The sequence below is a fragment of the Fusarium mangiferae genome (assembly GCF_900044065.1).
Source record: "Fusarium mangiferae strain MRC7560 genome assembly, contig: FMAN_scaffold020, whole genome shotgun sequence".
Lineage (NCBI taxonomy): Eukaryota > Fungi > Ascomycota > Sordariomycetes > Hypocreales > Nectriaceae > Fusarium > Fusarium mangiferae.
The window spans coordinates 321,351-341,036 of NW_024573940.1; the positions used below are offsets into that span (position 1 = coordinate 321,351).

At 47.1% G+C, this 19,686-nt stretch overlaps 9 protein-coding genes across 9 annotated transcripts; 5 read left to right on the plus strand and 4 right to left on the minus strand.

Annotated features, from left to right (window-relative positions):
- Window positions 1–214: 214 nt before the first annotated feature.
- Window positions 215–691, plus strand: FMAN_14449 (uncharacterized protein; the record flags this gene model as incomplete). The annotated part of the gene is made up of 1 exon (XM_041825146.1): window positions 215–691. The coding sequence occupies one exon, from the start codon at window positions 215–217 to the stop codon at window positions 689–691; it is 477 nt and encodes a 158-aa protein (XP_041690556.1).
- Window positions 692–1,105: 414 nt separating this feature from the next.
- On the minus strand, window positions 1,106–1,534 carry FMAN_14450 (uncharacterized protein; the record flags this gene model as incomplete). The annotated part of the gene is made up of 1 exon (XM_041825147.1): window positions 1,106–1,534. One exon carries the CDS (start codon window positions 1,532–1,534, stop codon window positions 1,106–1,108), a length of 429 nt encoding a protein of 142 aa, XP_041690557.1.
- Window positions 1,535–2,841: 1,307 nt separating this feature from the next.
- FMAN_14451 (uncharacterized protein) lies at window positions 2,842–4,603 on the minus strand (the record flags this gene model as incomplete). Its single annotated transcript, XM_041825148.1, has 6 exons — window positions 2,842–3,105; window positions 3,162–3,494; window positions 3,544–3,807; window positions 3,857–4,112; window positions 4,173–4,394; window positions 4,449–4,603. The coding sequence occupies 6 exons, from the start codon at window positions 4,601–4,603 to the stop codon at window positions 2,842–2,844; spliced, it is 1,494 nt and encodes a 497-aa protein (XP_041690558.1).
- A 633-nt stretch (window positions 4,604–5,236) lies between these two features.
- Window positions 5,237–6,979, minus strand: FMAN_14452 (uncharacterized protein; the record flags this gene model as incomplete). Its single annotated transcript, XM_041825149.1, has 1 exon — window positions 5,237–6,979. One exon carries the CDS (start codon window positions 6,977–6,979, stop codon window positions 5,237–5,239), a length of 1,743 nt encoding a protein of 580 aa, XP_041690559.1.
- A 470-nt stretch (window positions 6,980–7,449) lies between these two features.
- FMAN_16249 (uncharacterized protein) lies at window positions 7,450–8,791 on the plus strand (the record flags this gene model as incomplete). The annotated part of the gene is made up of 2 exons (XM_041825150.1): window positions 7,450–8,393; window positions 8,446–8,791. 2 exons carry the CDS (start codon window positions 7,450–7,452, stop codon window positions 8,789–8,791), a joined length of 1,290 nt encoding a protein of 429 aa, XP_041690560.1.
- A 163-nt stretch (window positions 8,792–8,954) lies between these two features.
- On the minus strand, window positions 8,955–10,230 carry FMAN_14453 (uncharacterized protein; the record flags this gene model as incomplete). Its single annotated transcript, XM_041825151.1, has 2 exons — window positions 8,955–9,869; window positions 9,925–10,230. 2 exons carry the CDS (start codon window positions 10,228–10,230, stop codon window positions 8,955–8,957), a joined length of 1,221 nt encoding a protein of 406 aa, XP_041690561.1.
- A 1,551-nt stretch (window positions 10,231–11,781) lies between these two features.
- On the plus strand, window positions 11,782–12,967 carry FMAN_14454 (uncharacterized protein; the record flags this gene model as incomplete). Its single annotated transcript, XM_041825152.1, has 2 exons — window positions 11,782–12,762; window positions 12,923–12,967. The coding sequence occupies 2 exons, from the start codon at window positions 11,782–11,784 to the stop codon at window positions 12,965–12,967; spliced, it is 1,026 nt and encodes a 341-aa protein (XP_041690562.1).
- Window positions 12,968–14,766: 1,799 nt separating this feature from the next.
- Window positions 14,767–16,602, plus strand: FMAN_14455 (uncharacterized protein; the record flags this gene model as incomplete). Its single annotated transcript, XM_041825153.1, has 4 exons — window positions 14,767–15,067; window positions 15,117–15,332; window positions 15,385–16,082; window positions 16,192–16,602. 4 exons carry the CDS (start codon window positions 14,767–14,769, stop codon window positions 16,600–16,602), a joined length of 1,626 nt encoding a protein of 541 aa, XP_041690563.1.
- Window positions 16,603–18,482: 1,880 nt separating this feature from the next.
- FMAN_14456 (uncharacterized protein) lies at window positions 18,483–19,361 on the plus strand (the record flags this gene model as incomplete). Its single annotated transcript, XM_041825154.1, has 1 exon — window positions 18,483–19,361. The coding sequence occupies one exon, from the start codon at window positions 18,483–18,485 to the stop codon at window positions 19,359–19,361; it is 879 nt and encodes a 292-aa protein (XP_041690564.1).
- Between the last annotated feature and the right edge of the window lie 325 nt (window positions 19,362–19,686).

Below are 19,686 nucleotides of genomic sequence, written 5' to 3' on the forward strand. Positions count from 1 at the left end.
ACGTAAGAGAGTACCAAGCTTACTCTGGTTATTAACATACTTACCCGGTTCCCATAGCCCAAGGATTGCGTCAGCTGACAGATTATTATTTGGCTGACTGTAAGCAAGTAAACCGTATAAATACATGTACTACGGAGCAAAACCCAGATACTTGTGATCAAATCTCACAGAAATTGAAAACTTGCCTAAGACATCAAGGTATATCGCCGCACGCATGACATCACAGCAGGAACTCAGAGACGCTATTGAGAACACAACCAGACGGTTCTTGGCTGCCTACAAAGAAGCTGGAGAACAAAACAACCCAGCTATCATCAACCGTGATGTCACCGACTCCTGTAAAAGATACTTCAAGCCAGCTGGTGTTCTTCAGCTATTCGGATCGCCTCCGGAAGATGGCTTGAGTAACGCCGACTACGAAGCCGCCATGGCTCTCGACCTCGAGAAATACGTAGTCACTTACAGCGACGTCTCTGACTTGACTATCGACACCGAGGCACGCAAATCAGCCGCAACGACCGTGACGGGTATGAAATACAAGAGCGGCGAAGAGGATGTCATAGAACATTCGTGGGTCTTGGACTTCAATGCGGATGGGTCCAAGGTCACAAAGGTCATCGAGTTTTGTGACATGGATGGGCTAAGAAGGATGTTCGCCAAAGTGTATAGTGGCAAGGAAGGCAGCAAATAGCCCAGTAGCTAGGGTGAACGTACTGAGGTGAAATTTCAGATGAATGATAGCCAGTATCTATACTCGGTAGTTAGGGTTTATAACAGAAAATGCATCAAAAACTAATCTGAAATTGATTATCTTGAACTAAGGTCTTTTTTTACCATGCGCCATTTTAGCCTAATATGACACAAGCCCATATGTGTATAATACTCTGTAAAGTCAGCAACCTAACTAGTGTATGTGACTGAACTGTGAATCCCTTAATCTGTCTTCTCCCCAAGATTGATCTCTTTTAATAATACCTCGATGGCATCTCTAGTTTCATCCCGCTTCTTGTGTAGGATAATGTAGAGGATAGTAGAAAGTGCCTCCATAAACTGCTCCCTCTTCCACTTGTTGATTCAAGTTCAATCGAACTGTAAATTTGGCTCATTACTCCTTTTCCTTGGGTGTTGGAAAGTCAACAAGGTCGTATAGAGTGAATGTCGACAAGTACTGATAATGGTACTTGGCTTTTGACAGTCCCTTGTAGCAATCAAAGGTCCCTTTACTATTCTGGATTGCATACTCTGCCTTGACGGTCCTACAAGTAAGCAAGGCTGATGTACCTTTGACTAAAGGAGCACTGGCAGGGGTGACACTTAAAGGGCCACAGGAACCGTAAGTCGACATCTTGGCGCTGTACGCACCAGCTGGGCAGGTAAAGACACCAAATTTGACCGCAGGGCTGGGCGGCTTATCGTAAAAGTCAATGAGGGTGATGTTGGAGGTTTTATGTCGAGCTGCAGTGAAGTCGCTATTGAATAATCCAATGTCCCAACACTGGCACGTCGAGTTATACGGGTACCAGAAAGCTGCCATGACGTCGCCGAAGTGATTACCACAATATGTTCCACACGTCTTCACATCACTTTCAATGGAATGTGAGAGTAGCAGATTGTCGCCACTTCCCGGCACAGAGCTTGGGTTGATGTTCGAACAGGTCCACCTGAGTCCCTGAAAATGTGCTGAAGTGATACTGACAGTGCCCAAAGACCCGCCACAGCCTCCAGGCAAAGCGGTTGCGCTTAAAATGCAAAGAGAGATAACCCAGAGACAGAGAGGTAAAGAATAAGAGGTAAGACAGTGCATTTTGGACTCTTGAGTTATTGAAAACTGATTCAAGGTCTATATCCTCTAAAACTGAGGGGCATAAGTGAGCCTTATACCTAGCTATTGAAAACTGGGTTGATAGCGCTGATGCATAAAGACTGTTCTAGACTTTGTGAGATAACCACCTGACTTCTTTTATGGCGCAAGCCACCAGCCAGTTATCATATCACATCTCTTAATTGTCTTCGTCTGCAGTAGTGCTTAGCACTAAGCCCAATAGTTCCAATAACCCGGCTATCATATCCGATCGCAGAAGATAAAGATTATTAAAAGATATCTCACCAAACACTTTATTCAGGAACGGAAATACCATCAAGATATATTCAACATAGATTGGCATCCCTTTCAGATACCTTTGACATATATATTATAGGCAAAGTCTCAGAAAAAAATGGCATCTCCTGTCAAGCGTGCTACTCTAGGACAAGTTGTGACCTCGGGGAGTACTTAAAATGCACAGTACCTTCCTGCCGGGATCCCTATTTGATCAATCCCCCCCCCAAAGTCGTGGCGTACCGTCGGCAATGATCAAAAGCTATCTGTGCCTTTAGTCGCAGCTGAGCATGAGGAGTGCGTATTGTCGGCAAATGGGATGTATCTCGTCACATTTGATCCTTGGGCAGTCTCAACGTCGGAGAATCCATTGCCTACAGTGATCTCCGAATTCCAAGTAGGATATAACAATGCATGTCATTTAAGAAGCAATGAACAGCAATTATATCATTTGCACAAATCTTAGGCGGAAACCCCAGATTGAGCGCAGGTAGCTAATAATAACCCCATTCACGCAGCCACTTAGACGAGAATGCTGATAATTGATTCAGCTTCCTCACCTGGCCGCCCGCAGCGCTCTTAAGAAAGTGAGTATTATAATTAGCTGTTATCTTAAGTAAGGTAAAGCTATAGCTTTTTTCAATTAGCTAAGCCTACTGATTTATAATTATAATTCTTTTTTAACTAAGTATTACATAATTTAAGATTATTTTATATAATACTGCATACAGTCTGGAGTTTAACTAATAGATGTAACGGAACTGGGGGATCTCTCTATCTGTTTTGTCACTAAGATTGATCCCTTCTGATGGTCCCTCGATGGCATCTCCAGCATCGTCCCGCTTCTTGTTCTCCCAGATGAGATAGAACCGCAGGACAATGCAGAGGACAGCAGAAATTGCCAGGCAGATCATAATAGCCAGGAATCCCGACTTGTAGCCTGGGGCCTCGGAAGGGAAGAACAGATGAGGGCCAACAATATTCCCAGCACAATATGCGATAAAGACCTGTTTTCAAGTTAGCGTAATGCAGATAGGTACTACCAACTTCGGGATCAGCATACCATGGCACTGACTGTAGACTTCTTAGTAAAGCCAGCGAAATTACTTGATACCATAGCCATGGTCATGGGAAAGTTTGCAGTAAAGGAAACAGCGAGAGCACAACCCATAACGCGAGTCCACTTATGGGCTGGGTCAACCTCACGCACCATCACAGCCCCAACGATGCTGACGATGACATTGAAAGCCATAAACATCAGCCGAGTGTTTGGGAGATAGGTACTTCCAATGACAGATATGAGAACAAAGACCAGCTGAAAGACAGAGGGCAGGATGTTCAGCAGGAGTGTCTTTAGGACGGAGAAGCCAAGACCCTGGATAACGATGGTATTGAACTGTAAAGCTGTGAGTCGTTATGCATAAAGGCACAAGAGCACGACTTACTGTCAGAAGTCCATTATTAGGGATGACTGCAGCAAGATAACTGACTGCGAGAAGCCAGGCATTTGGATCGCAGAGTGCCTCCATAACCTGCTCCCTCTTCCATTTGTCATTCTTGATGCCAGTCATATTTGCTTCAACACGAGCAACGGCTTGAGCTCTCTCCTCTTTGGTCAAGAAACGGGCATTGGCGGGCGTATCGGGGAGAAAAAGTAGAACCATGATGGAAACAGCTATCGTCAAAGCTCCAAAGCAGATGAAGATGGCCTCAAAGAAGTTAGCATAACAAATCAGCCCCATAATATTTTCCACTTACCTTCCAAGGAGAAAATGTCTTAATTTCACCAAAGCCATAACTGACAAGGCCACCAAGGATACCTGCAGACGTGTTTCCGAGGAACCAAGCACCTTGACGTAATGGCTGCTCTGATCTTTTGTACCACATGGCCACAATCATAGAAAGACCGGGGGCAATCGCAGTCTCAGCCACACCGAGAAAGAAACGAGTTGCAAGTAGGTCTTTGGCGTTGCCACAAAGAGCCGTAAACATCAAAATGGCTCCCCAGATAAACCTAGGAGTGGCGGTCAGAGAATGAACTCTACCTTCAGATAGACAGAACAGTGATACTCACATGGTAACAGCGATGACCTTTGCAATGGGAAATCGAACGAGCAATACACCGGCAATGGGGTACGTTGCGACGAGGAACCCAAAGTAGTAGATTGCAGATGCCCAGCCGTATTCTTCTCCCTTGAGGTGTAGATCTTCGCGAAGGCCGAGGATGGCGGTATAGCTGAGTGCAGTTTTGTCTAGGAATTGGAAGAGGTAGGCAAATGCCATGATAGGAAGCAGACTGTTCTACATCAGTCCACATCTTGATAATGGTTTGTCGGTTACGAGTGCATACTGAAGATCTGCTTTCCGCAGGATTCTTCGATCCTCTTCTGGTGTTAGATCTCGACCGAGGATGGCTCCATTGGCAACTGAGGCATGGTCTGTTTTGTCGAGCTCTTTGTCTTCGAGCTTGATATCAACAGTGTCTGATGCATCTTTGATAGTCATTGTTGCAGATTGATTGTCCGGCGTAGAAGCTAGGCTTGGTATTGGAAGATGGGTTGATGTTGATGAATTGTTTGATGATGTCGAACGGAAAGGGGGGAAAGGGTCATCTTAAGTGCTCCATGTCGAACTTATCTTAGGTTGAGCTATCGTTGACGAAACAGGGAGAAGTCGTTTGCAACACAAACAACCGAATACTACATTAGCTATCACCATGGCTTGGGAAGTTGAGATGAACTAACCACATTGGTTCTGATAGCCGACGAGAAAGTGCGGGGTAGCCGATGAGAGATCTGGAGTATCATACCTTATTGATAGAGTTTTATGACTAGACTTCAGATGGAAATGGTGGAGGATCCGCGGAATGAGGCCGAGGGGTTCCGATGGCGGCCAACTTCCCTGTCGACAAGGGAGGGGATTTACAACGGGAGATAAGTCAGGGGAGTGTACTAGGGTAGCATGGATCGATCAGGTACACGATAGCGAGCTTACATCCTGCTGTCACAGATAGGCTAAATCCCGATATACCAATAAGAGCCTACCTCGAAAACAAGGCACACGGTGAAGCAGATCGAATCCTACAAGCGTCTCTGTATTTGAGACTATCGAAGCTCAGGTTTAGTCCTTTGATAACCCTTACATTAGGCACAAGCATATCGAAGTAGCCTGATTCGAGAACGTAGTCCGTAGATCGATACTCGTCCTCAACTCCGGCCTCATCTTCGAAACCCTCTCCAAGAAGTCACGCGCGCGCGCAAAATGCTCCCCAAACCGTTCCAAACCCTTGAATTTCTCAAGAATCCACGAAACATGGAGTTCTTCATCAGTCTCTAAAGCCACCATGAATAGTGGACGGGCAATCCGAACCATGGCCGCGCTTCCTCCGTGTTTGTAAGCTTGAAAAGCTAGATTCATGATGTTACGGATCGATTTGCCGTCATTAAGTGATAGCTCTAGAGGAGGGTGTATGGTCCTGGCAATGCGGAGAAAGTCGAGGACCTCGGTGTAGTATATAGGCACTACCCAACGTATGGTCGGGACCATAGAGTGAGAGTTATCAGTAGCTGAAGTGAGCCGTGACGCAAATTCAAGAATATTGATGTATCTCTCGCTAATTTCCTGAATCGCGCTCTCAACCTTTTTCGCAGCTAGAGCTGGTGCTGAACCACCAACGGGCTGAAGACTCGTCATCTCGGAGATAAGGTACCGTAGCTGAACACTAGCCTCCAGCAGTTCAAATACCTGCTGGTTCTCTAGATCATCTACCAGCTCTACTGCGGGGTAGTCATCACCCCAGACCAAACGGTAAAGCGGTCCAGAATAAGCGTGGAGACTGGACAATCTCTTGATTGGACCCATCGGCAAACTGCTCTTGTCGTCGCCTTCTGGCAAGGTTCTGCAGATCACCCTAGTGACCTGCCCGCCGAGTCCAAAAGATGCCGCTGTAGCGTCCATTCCGCAGACTCTTGTTATCAGCCGAGCGCAAAATTGGGATAGATGCCGAGGACTTCCTGATTGGGTTGTTCTCATTAAAGGAACTGACTGACTTGTATCTCTGGCGCGTTGTAGGATATCAGCATAATGATGCTTGAAAATAAGTGCTGCTCCGTTTAGATGGCTGGCAAGTCCCTTGCATCTGGTATCGCCATGGAGTTGTTCATACATAATCATGAGGACCAACCCGCTTGTCAGTGAATCAAGATTGGCAGACGCGGCTGTTTCTTCATGGCCCAATATGGTGTGTAGTTCTCGCAATGCCTCGGAATACTGCTTGAGCCCAAGTGTCCGGTATTTTGAGGGGCCACCATCTGTCGATACACCGTACTGTCTCTCATGCCACTGGTGCCTGTAATCGATACCGCAGCCTCCAATCGCAAGTATCATATGTAGTACAAGAGGATCATGTGTAGCGAGGCGTAGCATAATCGCAAATGCAGAGTACTCTGGCTTCTTCATGATGTAAAGTGGCGAAAATGACTCCCGGAAGTACTGTATCGCTTCGATCTCTTCACTGCCGAGTTCCATCCCGTAAGTGCCCCATTGGAAAGGCGTGCTCAATGAGGGTGATATCTCCTCACTTCCAGGCCGAGGATTTCCACAAAAAGGCTTATTTGGTACATCTCCACGAGGCTTGGGCTCAACGCAAGAGAAGTCGAGGCTTGAGTGGACAAACGTTCCAGCTGAGGACCCTTTAGGAAAGGTGCGGAGTCGAGGTGCATAATCGCAGCTAAGCTTAAGGCGTAGACATCGTCGGCAAACAGGACGTATCTCGTCGCATTTGACCTTCTTGGTTCGGCATGTCCAGCAGCCGCTGCGGGATCTCGGAGCTGATCGGCCTAGTGGCGTTGGTGAAGTTGCAGTGGAGGGAGATGAGGACATTATTATTTCCACTCTTGGAGTGATAGCCGATAGCCGAAGATGATGACCAAACAAGCAATATCGAACGAGATAAGAGGAATCATAAGATGAATGAGCAGGTAAGTGGATGTGTGATTGAAGTTGCAGAGTGAGGAGATCTTACTTATGAGACTGGTCGGCAATTTCAGTGGAGCCCGCTATCTTTCGTCGGCTACACGTCCAGAAAGGGTTTGGCTCTTTACCCCAGCTCTGGAGATCCTCTTCACTAAGTTGATAACCGCTTGGGGTTGCTTTCAGTGGCTTGGGACTGGCCATTACTGGGGTACTGGTAACGCACTGAATCACCCGGGACGCGAACCGGCAATCAAGACTCCTCGGAACAAATCCACATTGGCCTGCGAGTCGAGAGTAGTATATAACAATGCATGTCATGTGAGAAGCATCCAACGGTGTCCTGTAGCTTAGAATATACTTGCATCCCCTCAGACAAAATGATGGTGATTGATTCAACTTCCTCCCCCGGCCGATTTGCGCCAACACCTGGCGATGTTGTGCCTTTACAGAAGGTAGACATTATCGACCAGTGCAGCTCAATTATCGCTTCGACACTGGATGCTCTCAATCCCGCCTTCCAAGAAGTCAACCTCAGCATCCACTCCCATCCCGAACTCGCATACCAAGAAGTCTTTGCCCACGACAAACTAACCGACTTCCTCGAACATAACGGTTTTCAAGTCAAACGTCACGCATGGGGCCTCGACACCGCCTTTGAAGCAACATTCGGCTCCGGAGGTCGTCAAGTCGTCTTCTGCGCTGAATACGATGCACTCCCAGGCATCGGCCATGGCTGCGGCCATAACCTCATCGCTACATCCTCTCTCGCAGCTTTTGTCAGCGCCGCCCGTGCTCTGCAGATGACCAAGCTCCCTGGGCGCTTGCGCATCCTTGGAACGCCAGCTGAAGAAGGTGGAGGCGGTAAAATTAAGCTCCTTGAGGCTGGGGCTTTTGATCCTCCGCAGGATATCGCGGCGGCTTTGATGTCACATCCAATGACCTCGGGACCAAACTCTGATGGGCTGGTGTACGATGGGATAGCTGGGACGAGGAGCATTGCGGCATACAAGACCAAGGTCATTTTCAAGGGCCGAGCATCGCATGCGGGTGCGGAACCGTGGAATGGGATCAACGCGTTAGATGCTGCTGTTGCTGCATATGTCAATGTTTCCATGTTACGACAGCAGATTAGACCAGATGAGAGAGTGCACGGTGTATTCGAGGATGGTGGCACAGTTCCCAACATTATCCCCCAGTACACTCGAATGAATTGGTGCATTCGCAGTCCCACGCTGGCTGGATGCCGTGACCTCGTCAAGAGAGTGCATGCCTGCTTCGAGGCCGGAGCTGCAGCAGCAAATTGCCAGGTGGAATATGAAATGTGAGTTTCACCACTTCTATCTCCTTTTGGTCTGCTGACCAAACAAATTTAGAGCACCATTATACAGCGACCTTTTAGTTAACAGCACCCTTTCGAACACCTACGTCGAGGAAATGGCCAAGCTGGGACTGAAGATAAAGCCAGAGGAGAACGTGCCTGCTTCTACGGACATGGGTAACGTTTCTTACCGTGTTCCGGGCTTCCATGGTGGTTTTGCTATCCCTACTACCTCAGATGTATCCATACACCATCCAGACTTTGCTACGTGTGCTGGAAAGGGGGGTGCTCACAAAGCAGCTATGGATTGTGCCAGAGGGCTGGCGATGACAGCAATTAGGGTGTTGGCAGATGAAGAACTGTCACAACGCGTCAGAAATGACTTTGAAAGGGCTTTATAGAGGCTAAATGATATCTGAACTCCTTAAATATGTCTCCCATGGCATTGTAGAAGAAAATTGTTTTCATCGGCATATGCTATTAGATTTTATTTGAAGATTTTAAAAAGAGGCAAGTTTAATATACTTTAGTAGGCATACTGTATGGTGTTGTTAGACCTTTGTCCTATGATTTTAGTCGAAGGATATCAAGACCATCATGCTTTCCATTACAAGGCAAGGTTGCATTTCCAGTACAAATTTCATAATTATCAAGTTTCCGACGTCTGACAGTCTGAATCACCTGTTGAAGTTTCTGGAAATAAGCTTCCGAGATAAATGCCTTTCCTTGGTAGAATCGGCGAACCAGCAGCTCTAGGTCTTCTATGTCATCAACAGCACAGACAACAATCATCAAAAATGTCTGGACACCCACATTTCGTACTATTCCGACGTCTAGGGCTGCGAATGGTAATTTCCAGGCTATAGACTTGTCATTCTGAAGCCCCCATATTAGCTTCAACGCTGGCAATGCGGCTTTGACTTGTTTTGAGATCTGTGGTGATCTAGAGCAGTAATTAGGGTTTCGAAGACTCGTGACATAGATGCCAAGGACTGAGATTACGTGCTCCCAGATGATGCCCCATAAGTGAGTCGCTTCGCCATCTGCGTTGCGGCCGTATATGTGGAAGTTGTCTCGCTTGAGCGTTAAGAGACGATGCTCTATGACGGACAAACGGCCACCTCTTTCCACTGGGTCTTGTACCCGGCTCAGTTCAACAAGCTTTAAGAGAAGGAAGAAGAGATCTGGATGACCTCGGAGGAGAGGTGAAGCGTCGATGTCACCGCATGCATGATGGGTTTCACACGCATAGAGCTTTTCGAGCCTTTCCCATGCACTTGGCCACATTCTGCAATCTGGATTTTCTTGGAATATGGCCAGAGTTGAAGTGCCAAATATGGCTGTTTCAATCGCAAGCCGACTAAAAAAGGGCATACGGGTCATCATTCTCGAGCTAGACTGATAATCCATGCCGCTCATGATCTGCAACAGGGCGGAACAATGGCTGAACGCAGCATCGCCGTCTCCAGTTCCGAAAAGCTATCCAAGAAAGACTTGTTATTAAGAGAATTCGAGAGGGAGAGGTGGTTCTTACATCAGATAATGCTAGGAGGGTCATATTGACAACTGATGCGCAGAGCATATCATCTGTCATATGGGATAGCTCGGGTCTCAACAAGAAATTCCTCAACTTGGCCAGCGCCATACATCTGAAACCCAACATGTGATTGTATGTGTCTGGGTATTGCAGCATCTGTGCTGTAGCAACGAATGTGATAGACGCGTCGCATGTATAGCGGTATCTGAATAACTCCTCAGCTATTTCCTGAATGCTGTGACGTTGCGTGAGAGTTGAAGGGTCGAGAGTCAAAGATAGAAACTCAGGGCATCGAGCTGCCATCTCAACTCGAAGATCCTTGATCAGAAGTGTAAAAGAAGTGGGTATGCCAGAACTGGGGCTATTGCATGCATAATATGAAGATGGTAGATTATTTGTAGAACTGAGAAGATTTGGAAATGATGCATGATCTCGGATGGTCATCAGAGCGCCAACACGACCCTCTTCAGATCCGAATTGACTTGCTTGCCATACACAATGAATCCCGCTTCTCATACAGAGAGCACAACGCGGCCTCGTCTCGTCGCACTTTTTCCTCCGGCGGCGGCAGGTCAAACAACCAGATTGTGTTCTCAGACGTCGCACCATGGGTAATAAGAACAGCCGCAGAGAAGAACGCAGGGTGTGTTGCCAATTGAAACAAACAACACTTTAGATAAGATATGGCAGATGAATGTAAAATAACAAGAGGCGGACGGCCCCTGGTGATGGAGGGGCAAATCAAGACTATTAGCGCTCGGGGTAGAATTCTTCCGCGTTAGAACAAACCTTGAGGTCTTGATTTGTGCTAGCAGAATGCGAGGACCTGCGCCATCAACCAATGATGATGGTTTGCGCCATGCATTAGTTCCAACAGACACCTTCTTTCGCTAGTTTGTGTGTTTCGCCAAAGTAGTGCTGTATACATACATACCTGGCTTGCGGGGATTCCCCTACTAGTCTAAGTGCGAACAATATGGAGGTCCTTTGTTTTGGGTTTGCTATGTCTTTGGGAGTTGGCTCCGTGCCGCCTAATAGCAAAACAACATCAGCCAAGAGGGGGCCTGGCTGGCGCAAGGGGCTGATCATCGCCCTCATGACGTTAGCGGCGTCGGCGACAGAACAATTAAATGGATCGCACAGTAGACAGGAACATTTACTGCTTATTCGTTTATCAGTTCGGCATCTCTTAGCATTCTCACCGTTACACGCATTCCTCTACAGACTTTGCCCTGTAACCACACATTCAATGCAGATCAATTCCACCGCATCGCAGAGTGATAATGTCACAAATGTAGGAGGGACCCTGCCATGACACATCAATGTTTCAACGGAATCTGACGAGGACTGTGTCTACCATAGGCAGCGAGGCCTGAAAGCCTGCGAGGTATGTCGTTTATTCCGCTCACTGCAAGTTGATCTTCTGGAGTATCTACTTCGAAAAGAGCCTCTTCAAATTTGGCCTCTCACCAATGAAGTCTGAATGCTGACAATCAATTCAGAAATGCCGCTCACGCAAAGTATGTCTACGTTTAAGTTTTCCACTATCCGAGCCTTGTCTTGCAATTGATATCAACTTATACGTTGTTCAACAGCAGTCGCTGACTATTGCATACTCAGATTCGATGCGATATGCAAGAGCGAGGTGCTCCATGTTCCAATTGTCTCCATCGCGGGGTTCCATGCCGCCTGCCAATCCCTCGGCGGGCATTGCAAAATCGGCTTGCGAGAGACGAGATCGCGACGGATGGGTCTCGAGACGAGGCCTCGGTTGTCTCAGACCTCAGAAGAATCCAGCCAAACAAGTCATCAGTAGAGTGATTCTTATTTTCTTTGATGAGTGCGGTTCTAAAAATGCTACAGATTGAGAGCGGCCAAACGCAGCATAATCTATACGTGGACAACGTCATGAAGCCAACATCTCCTTGGCCTTCAATTACCGAACCTGGCCTTGTTGCATACCTTGGCGATTCTTCTCATGCAACTTTGCTCACCCACCAAGAGCAGAACTCGGGAAATGCTATTCATTATCTGCTGCCTGACAGCAGTCGAGGTACAAAAGCCAACCGTACTAAAAGCGATGATGTCGAGAACCAGATACTGGAACAGCGAGGAGCCTTTCTCCTCCCTCCGCGGTCACTTGCTGATAAACTTGTCGAATCCTACTTCGCATGGGTTCATCCCATGATACCAGTCATCAACCGTACTCGCTTTATGTCCCAATATCGGGATCCTGACGACCCACCTTCCATACTGCTTGTTCAATGTGTTCTCCTCACCGGGAGCCATATTTACAGGGCTGAACACCTTGAGAATGCTACTGCAGAAGTTTCTGCCTCCGCCTTTTACAAACGAGCCAAAGCTCTGTATGATGCCAACTACGAAGATGATCGTCTAGTTATAATCCAGTCATTGATACTCCTAGGCTGGTATCAAGGAGGTTCGGCGGACGCGGTGGAGAGTCTCGGCGACTGGACCCGTCTGGCGATTGCCGTGGCGCAAGGCTGTGGCCTACACCGCTGTGTCGATGGATCTCAGCTAAGCGCTGTTGACAAAAGTATGCGTAAGCGCATATGGTGGACTCTTTTCACCCGAGACAGGTTTACTGCAATGTCCTTTGGCCGAGCTCCTTGCATTAATCTCAAGGATTCGGATGTAGCGATGATAAGTGCGCAAGACTTTGCCGAGCATAATTCGCGCAGCGACTCCAAGTATTCTCTCACACCAGCGCAGGTCCAGTACTATTTGGAATGCGTTAAGCTTTGCCAGGCTATTGGTTGCATCTTGTCACGGCACTACTCGGCTACAGCTCTCCTATCTTCGGGAGCCAGAGAGGTAAATTTCAGTGACCAAGTCTTAGTTGATTGGCATCGAAAATCCCTCCCAACGATCTCTTGGAACCCATCTCGACATGAATTCTGGCCAGCGCTCTTGCACTTGAAGTATTACACAACTCTCTGTCTTTTGCATCAATCGGTAATATTTCCAATTTCAGCGCCTTATCCCCAGACCTCTCAGTCTGATTCGTCAGATTCTGTAGCCTTACAGGCTGCGGACATGGTCTCAACCATAACCGGGTGTCTCATGAGTCGGGATGAACTTAAGTATTGTCCATCATTCGCTGTTTATAGCCTCTTATTGGCTGGCATTGTATACATCTACCAGTTTCGGTCTGCTCTTTCATCCTTCCGGCAGATATTAAGGGATAAGCTGCAGAAGTGGAAACTAGTAATGGAAAGCATGTCCCGAGTCTGGGCGATTGGGAGAGTTGCATATGAGTTTTTCCAAACGTTGGACAGTGAGGAGGCATTAGAATACATGTAGTAGTTTATCTTACCACGGGAAGCTTTCTCTTAGTATGATATGAAGGGGTCTTGAGTCTCTCTGTACCACTAGCAGGAAGGAAGGAAATTGGAGGATGAGCAGGTCGTTGTATTCGTTGGTAGCTGTGTTCTTTATTATTTTACCTGCGGCCGAAAGCTTGAAAAAGTCACTTTTGACGAATACTTGAATATATATGGTGGATAGCCTTAGATAGCAGTTGTTGACTGATGTTTCCCTTATCAATCTACAAGATCAATCCCGGGAACGCACAGGAACATGTCGGTAATTTCTTCATTCTCAACATTATGTATGATCACTCGCAACTTTCAGCCTCATGACCCTGGAAGTTTGCGCCAAATTCTTGTGCCACGATCCATACTTTGATAAGCCCCTATTTGGAGCCTAAATTCTTATTCAAAAGCTGCAAGTTGGAGCTCAGCTAGAACCAGTTCCCGTCCTTCATAGCATTGAACCTACAAGATGAGTGAATGTAAAGCCGAGAGCCAGCATTATGTCTGTCAAAACAGCCCCTTACATCACATACTTCGTGCTGACGAATCCCAGCACTTTGAGAAAGTAGTTTCACTGGTTTCTGACTACAACTGCCATAATGTCCACTTTCAGATGTAAAGTAGTTGGTCAGAGATCGATTAGACGTCGACCAGTGTCCCTCGTCTTTTGTCTTGTAGAAGCTAAATCCCGGAAAGAAACACGCTACGGCACATCTTGACAGTTAGTCTAGTCTTGGCTCGAGATTACCCCATCCAAAATTGGAAGGAAATTCCTGCAAACCACCTCCGTTTTTGATAAGAATTAGGCCGAGATTAATAAAGAGCGAGTGATTCTGAAAAGAGTTATGCTCTGAGTCGAATGTTTAGTAAGTAATAAAAAGAATGGGCCTCGGTACCTTAGCTTAGCAGCCGAGTTAAAATTTAAGAACTTGCGGGGTAAATAGATCGACAAGGTCTCGGGGGCATTTGAAAGCCAATGGGAGGCATATGCGCCGTGCATATCTCAAAAGTCTACAGAGTCTCCCATAACACCACTTGAGTATGTTTTCTCTATTGGCTAAAGGTTGTCAGCTGATGAGCTAGTCCCAATCTATAGAGAATAATCACTTTTCTAGCTGAGTTAAAATTTGAGAACTTTGCGGGGTAAAGAGATCAATAAGGTCCCAGGGGCATTTAAAAGCCAATAGGAGGCATATGCGCCTTGCATATCTAAAAAGGCCTATGGAGTCCTCCCCAACGCCACTTGAGCCTGTTTTCTCCGCCAGCTAAATATTGTTAGCTGACGAGCCAGTTTTAGTTAATGGAGAAGTTGGTTTTTCTAAACTAGAACTAACGCAGCTATTCGTTCTGGTCTACAAGGAGCTATGTGGCTTTACTCAAGTTTACTATAAGACTGGCGATTCATCTGCTTCAAAAGTGCTCCTTCACTTTGCTTCCCAGCTCTCTTTGTATACAATTCGATCCCTTGTACCGTCATCTATTCAAGTCCCTAGCATCACAGTCAATGTGGTTTTCTCGATACATTCTCCTGCCTGTCTGGCTTGTATCCCATTCCCTTGCTCTACCTCAACAGAATGTGCCTTCTCTGGATAGCCTCGGTGCTACTCCGAGCGTTTCTTTAAAACAGGGAACAATCATTGGTACCGCTACGGTTGTAGAGGCAGGTTCGCCCACAGTGGACAAATTTCTGGGGGTGCCATTTGCCGATTTACCTCTGAAGAGGTTCGCACCACCAGAGCCTGTGAAACAGTCCTCCAAAACCATACAAGCAAGAGAGTGGGGACCAAAATGCATAGAGAACACAGGTACTTGGCTCTTCAACATGGCTGAGTCCAAGGCTTACTTGAATCATAGAACCCGGTCCCCTGGTGGACACCTCTGAAGAAAGCGAGAATTGCCTCTTCCTCAACGTCTATGTCCCAGGCACCACTACACGCAATAAGGCTGTGATGTTTTGGATCTATGGTGGCAACTTGCAGTTTGGTAACGCAGGCCAGCCCAACTATGACGGTGCTTTCTTCGCTGCATACCAAGATGTTATAGTAGTATCGGCCAACTATCGAACAAATGGTCTGATCTGATCCACCTTTACTTTATTTAATGCTGACCCAAGAAACAATAGTCTTTGGCTTCTCCAATTCACCAGAACTCCCATCCAATCATAGAAACGCTGGGTTCCTAGATCAACGTCTAGCGCTTGAATGGGTGCAACAGAACATCCGGGCGTTCGGAGGAGACCCTGAAAAAGTGACCATTTTCGGTGAAAGTTCTGGTGCTTCCTCTGTCGACCGGCTACTCACTGCTCCCCCAAGCCCACTGCCTTACAGGGCAGCCATACTACAGAGCGGACAAGCCAGTGTCAGTGTGGCTTCGCCCGCAGACGGCTTGAAGAGCTGGCGCTCACTTGTGAAGCATCTGGCCTGCGATGGCTCTAGTAGTGAGTTAGATTGCGTCAGAAAAGTCGATGCTTCCAAGATTAAATCTCTGGTAAAGGAAGAAGCCCTTGTTTTCACTCCCGCTAACGATGGCGTAACTCAACTGGCCACCCCTCAAATCATACGTCGTTCTTCGGGGCATGCTGCTCCTGTTCCTATGTTGATAGGAAGCAATGGCCTTGAAGCTTCATTGTTTCTTCAACCTTTTTTCAAAGAGCTTTATGAATCAAAGTCTGCGGATGCCGCATACGAGTTCTCGGCTCGGATGCTTGGCGATCAAGTCGCAGGGTTCATACGAGATCAAGTTGTGCGCACAACTTCCAAAGGAGCAGTCGCCTTGTTTTTGGCACTGTCACAATTGGCATCCGATATTCTGTATAAATGTGTAAGTAAGGATAGAAAATCGCGCCTGTTCTTTTTGCCTTCAAATTTGCTGTATCGGTCTCCAAACTAACTCAATCTTCTCTCTTTAGCCCGCTTCTCTTGTTTCAAAGGCCTCTGCAGTTTCGCAAAACCCAACATGGCGCTACTTATTCAATGGGACTTTTCCTAATACGCAGGCACCTCTGATCCTACCAGAATACGGGCTCAATAGTGTCGGTGCTTTTCATTCATCTGAGATCCCTATTGTGTTTGGCACATACAAAGAGTTTGAAAAGTATGCTCCTTCTACTCAGGACCAAATTGCCTTGAGTAAGTACATGATGAAAGCTTGGGCAGATTTTGCAAAAGATCCACATCAAGGACCGGGATGGACGAGAATGACGGGAAGCCTTGGGGATAATACGGCTTGTCTTGGATGTGATAAGAATCCCGGAGGAATGAAATTCATTAGTACAGCATTTCTGGATCTTAACTGTTTGCTGATAAATCCTTTTTATCTTGCAAAACAGCCATTATTTTAATATGGATATATAATAGTTATAACACTATATTCTATATTATTATGTTTATTTTATATTTAAATGGTCGTGATATCTATAGGTATCATAATTGTAAGTTTACCATATCGAAATCCATTTTCTTGTCAGCTGGACCCGGCTTACCGTTAAAAGAGTATGGGTATAATTGCCTTGAAAATGTCTAAGCAGTAGCGCTCCGACGTCGTTTGCATATCTGGGACGGCTTTTAGCTTCAAGGATATTGAGCTTGATCGAGACTACTTGACCGAAGGCGAGATGAGGTTGAATGGTTGAGTGGCTCTTCGCTGAAGTGGTCAACCTCGACAACCATATCCCGTGCTTGTAATAAACATTGTAGGTAAGTAATAGACCTTTCTAAGGGGTGTGGTTTTGGAGCTTGCCGTGTGGGTGATTGAAATTATCGGGCACGTCGTTAACTTTTGCCTTCGGCAAGCTTGTATCATCGAGTGTTTCAGCCATTCCCGAGTGTCTTTGGTTTTTGTAATTTCTTCAATGCCTTTTTCAAGCCAGTTGCGCTTCTTTGCATGACTTGTGTTAGTAGCGAATCGCTCATGGGCGGTCCATTCAGGTTGACCTAGACCCTTGCATAATAGTCCGAATAAACGGTCGATACCGTACCTGGATAGGACGTCGCCGTCTCGGCTTTTGAATGCTCGTTAAAGAAATACGCAAACTAGTTCTGTTAGCCTCTGTCATCATGGACAGGTGCTCAATTTTGTTGACCTCCGCCCTTCAAGCCATAGATGTTGTCAGTATAAAGGTACTTTAGTGCCAATTGTTGTGCGCAATACGCCTGGATGCGCCAGGTTGTGATAACTAGCTACATAATCTTGGGGGAGAGACGTAGAAATACCTCTAACAGTAGCCGACATAGGTACGAAACTGGATTTCCTTACACACGAGACGCTTGGCTAGTCACACTGGCATTTCTCTGCGTAGCGATAAAGCTCGGGATTATCGCAAGTAACCAAGTTCGTTGCACTACAGCCCTGGTAGAAGGTCTTGCTCACAATATGTCGTCACCTGGAGCGGACGGGGGTTCTCCACATAAGGAAGCCCACAAGAAACAATTACTGACCTACTAGCTTAGGCTTCGATACCGACTCAAGGGTGTCCTGTACTCTGGCTGAATTGCCTCGGTTCGGATGTCGGCATGTCTAAGCCAGCCCTATGTTCCAGACTGACACTTATTCACCCAATCATCGACCGGCATGCGTTTAACGATCAACGTGACTCGTTGGGCGGTCTATAAATGGAATGAACTTTACGGTTGCCCAGGCGATCAGTAGGTTGAGAATTAAGCTCATAACTATGACAGAAATCTTGTTTGTAGCTTGACTGTTTATTAATTACTATTCTTTTCGGAAGATATGTGTAATTTTCCGATTCATGACCCTAACTGCGTGAAATACAAGACATCACTCCATTCTCAGTATTTATTTCGACGTAACTGTTCCTCCAGATCCAGGGAGATCACGGCACTTGGCTGGGTGTTCCTGAGACACTGCATATTAGTGCTCAACGCCACAAAGTCTACGGCCCTCCCTTTGTTATTCTTGCCCAGTGATTGGCTGAATGTCTCATCTCCCTGAGCTAGAGGAATGTATCTTGCCTAGTGACTTCGAATACGAACAAATTCTATACGACATAAGGACCTTTGTGACCGAGTGCCTAGAATGCGGGGGAGGAATTGTGATGACACAGATGTAATTTTAAATTACCTACACGAGAGACACTAACAACGAGACACGGCGCCTACTTTTATAAATACCAACGACTCTATAGCCTTGTAAAGTATTTCCTCACTTCACTCTCACCATAATCCCTTTCAAGCACGCAAACACAATCGTTTCTCCATCAAAATGGTTTCCAACACTCGTTCCGTCTTCTTCGGCCTGATGCTCAGCGCCGCGCAGCTCTCAAGCGCCTCACCCGCCGCTGCTTCCGACACAGCCTTCTCGTCTCCTATCTACCCAACTGCTACTGACTCCATCCCTGCTCGTCCCTCCTCCACCGACGAGTGCCTTGCGAAATGTAACGCTGCTCACGACAAGTGTAACACTGCGCCTGACGCCAACCACGCAACCTGCGCTGCTGAGTATGCCGAGTGCATTGGCTACAACCCTTATGGCGGCGCATCATACGTTGCCCCTACTGCTTGCTCGCACTCCGCCAAGCCTACTGCCACCGAGACTGCTAAGGCTGATGAGTGTGTCATGAAGTGCGACAAGGCTCATGATGCGTGCAACACTGCGCCTGATGCCAATCATGCTACCTGCGCTGCTGAGTACGCCGAGTGTCTTGGCTACAACCCTTATGGCGGCGCATCGTTCGTCGCCCCTACAGCCTGCTCGCATTCTGCCAAGCCTACTGCCACCGAGACAGCCAAGGCTGGCGATTGCCTCGAGAAGTGCAACAAGGCCCATGACGCTTGCAACGTTGCCCCTGACGCCAACCACGCTACCTGCGCCGCCGAGTGGGCTGAGTGCCTGGGCTACAACCCTTACGACGGCCCCGGTGGTTCTCTCGTTGAGCCCACGGCTTGCGCTGCCCACACCACTATGGCTTCTGCCACTGGCAAGCATACTGGCATGGAGACCTCCAAGCCTGCTAGCACTGAAGCTTCCAAGCCTGCCAAGACCTCGGAGCCTGTTGTTGTTGTCAACGGAGCTGGAAGCCTCTCAGGCAAGGTCGCTGGCTTGGTTGGTGCCATTGGTGCCGCTGCTGTTGCTCTTCTCTAAGTTCTGATTGGTTTGTTTGAACTCATTAATAGTGTCCCTGGCCATTTCATAGTTGGAGCTTATCCAATCCATGGCCAAGCTGGAGAGCTGTATTCCGCCATGCCGATGAGATACTACCTGGTTCTAAGTTGGAAGGTCTTTAATATTAGCTTAGTCAAATTATAAATCTAATTCAATTTTTTGTTTGCCTATATTCTTACTCCTTGAACAATCTAGACTCCAAGTATTTGACACTCAGAGAGATAGCACTGAGAAATATTGTCAAGACGATCAGAGCCTATTTTTACCCTAGATGACGGGTTGAACGTGATAGGGAGACCAACAG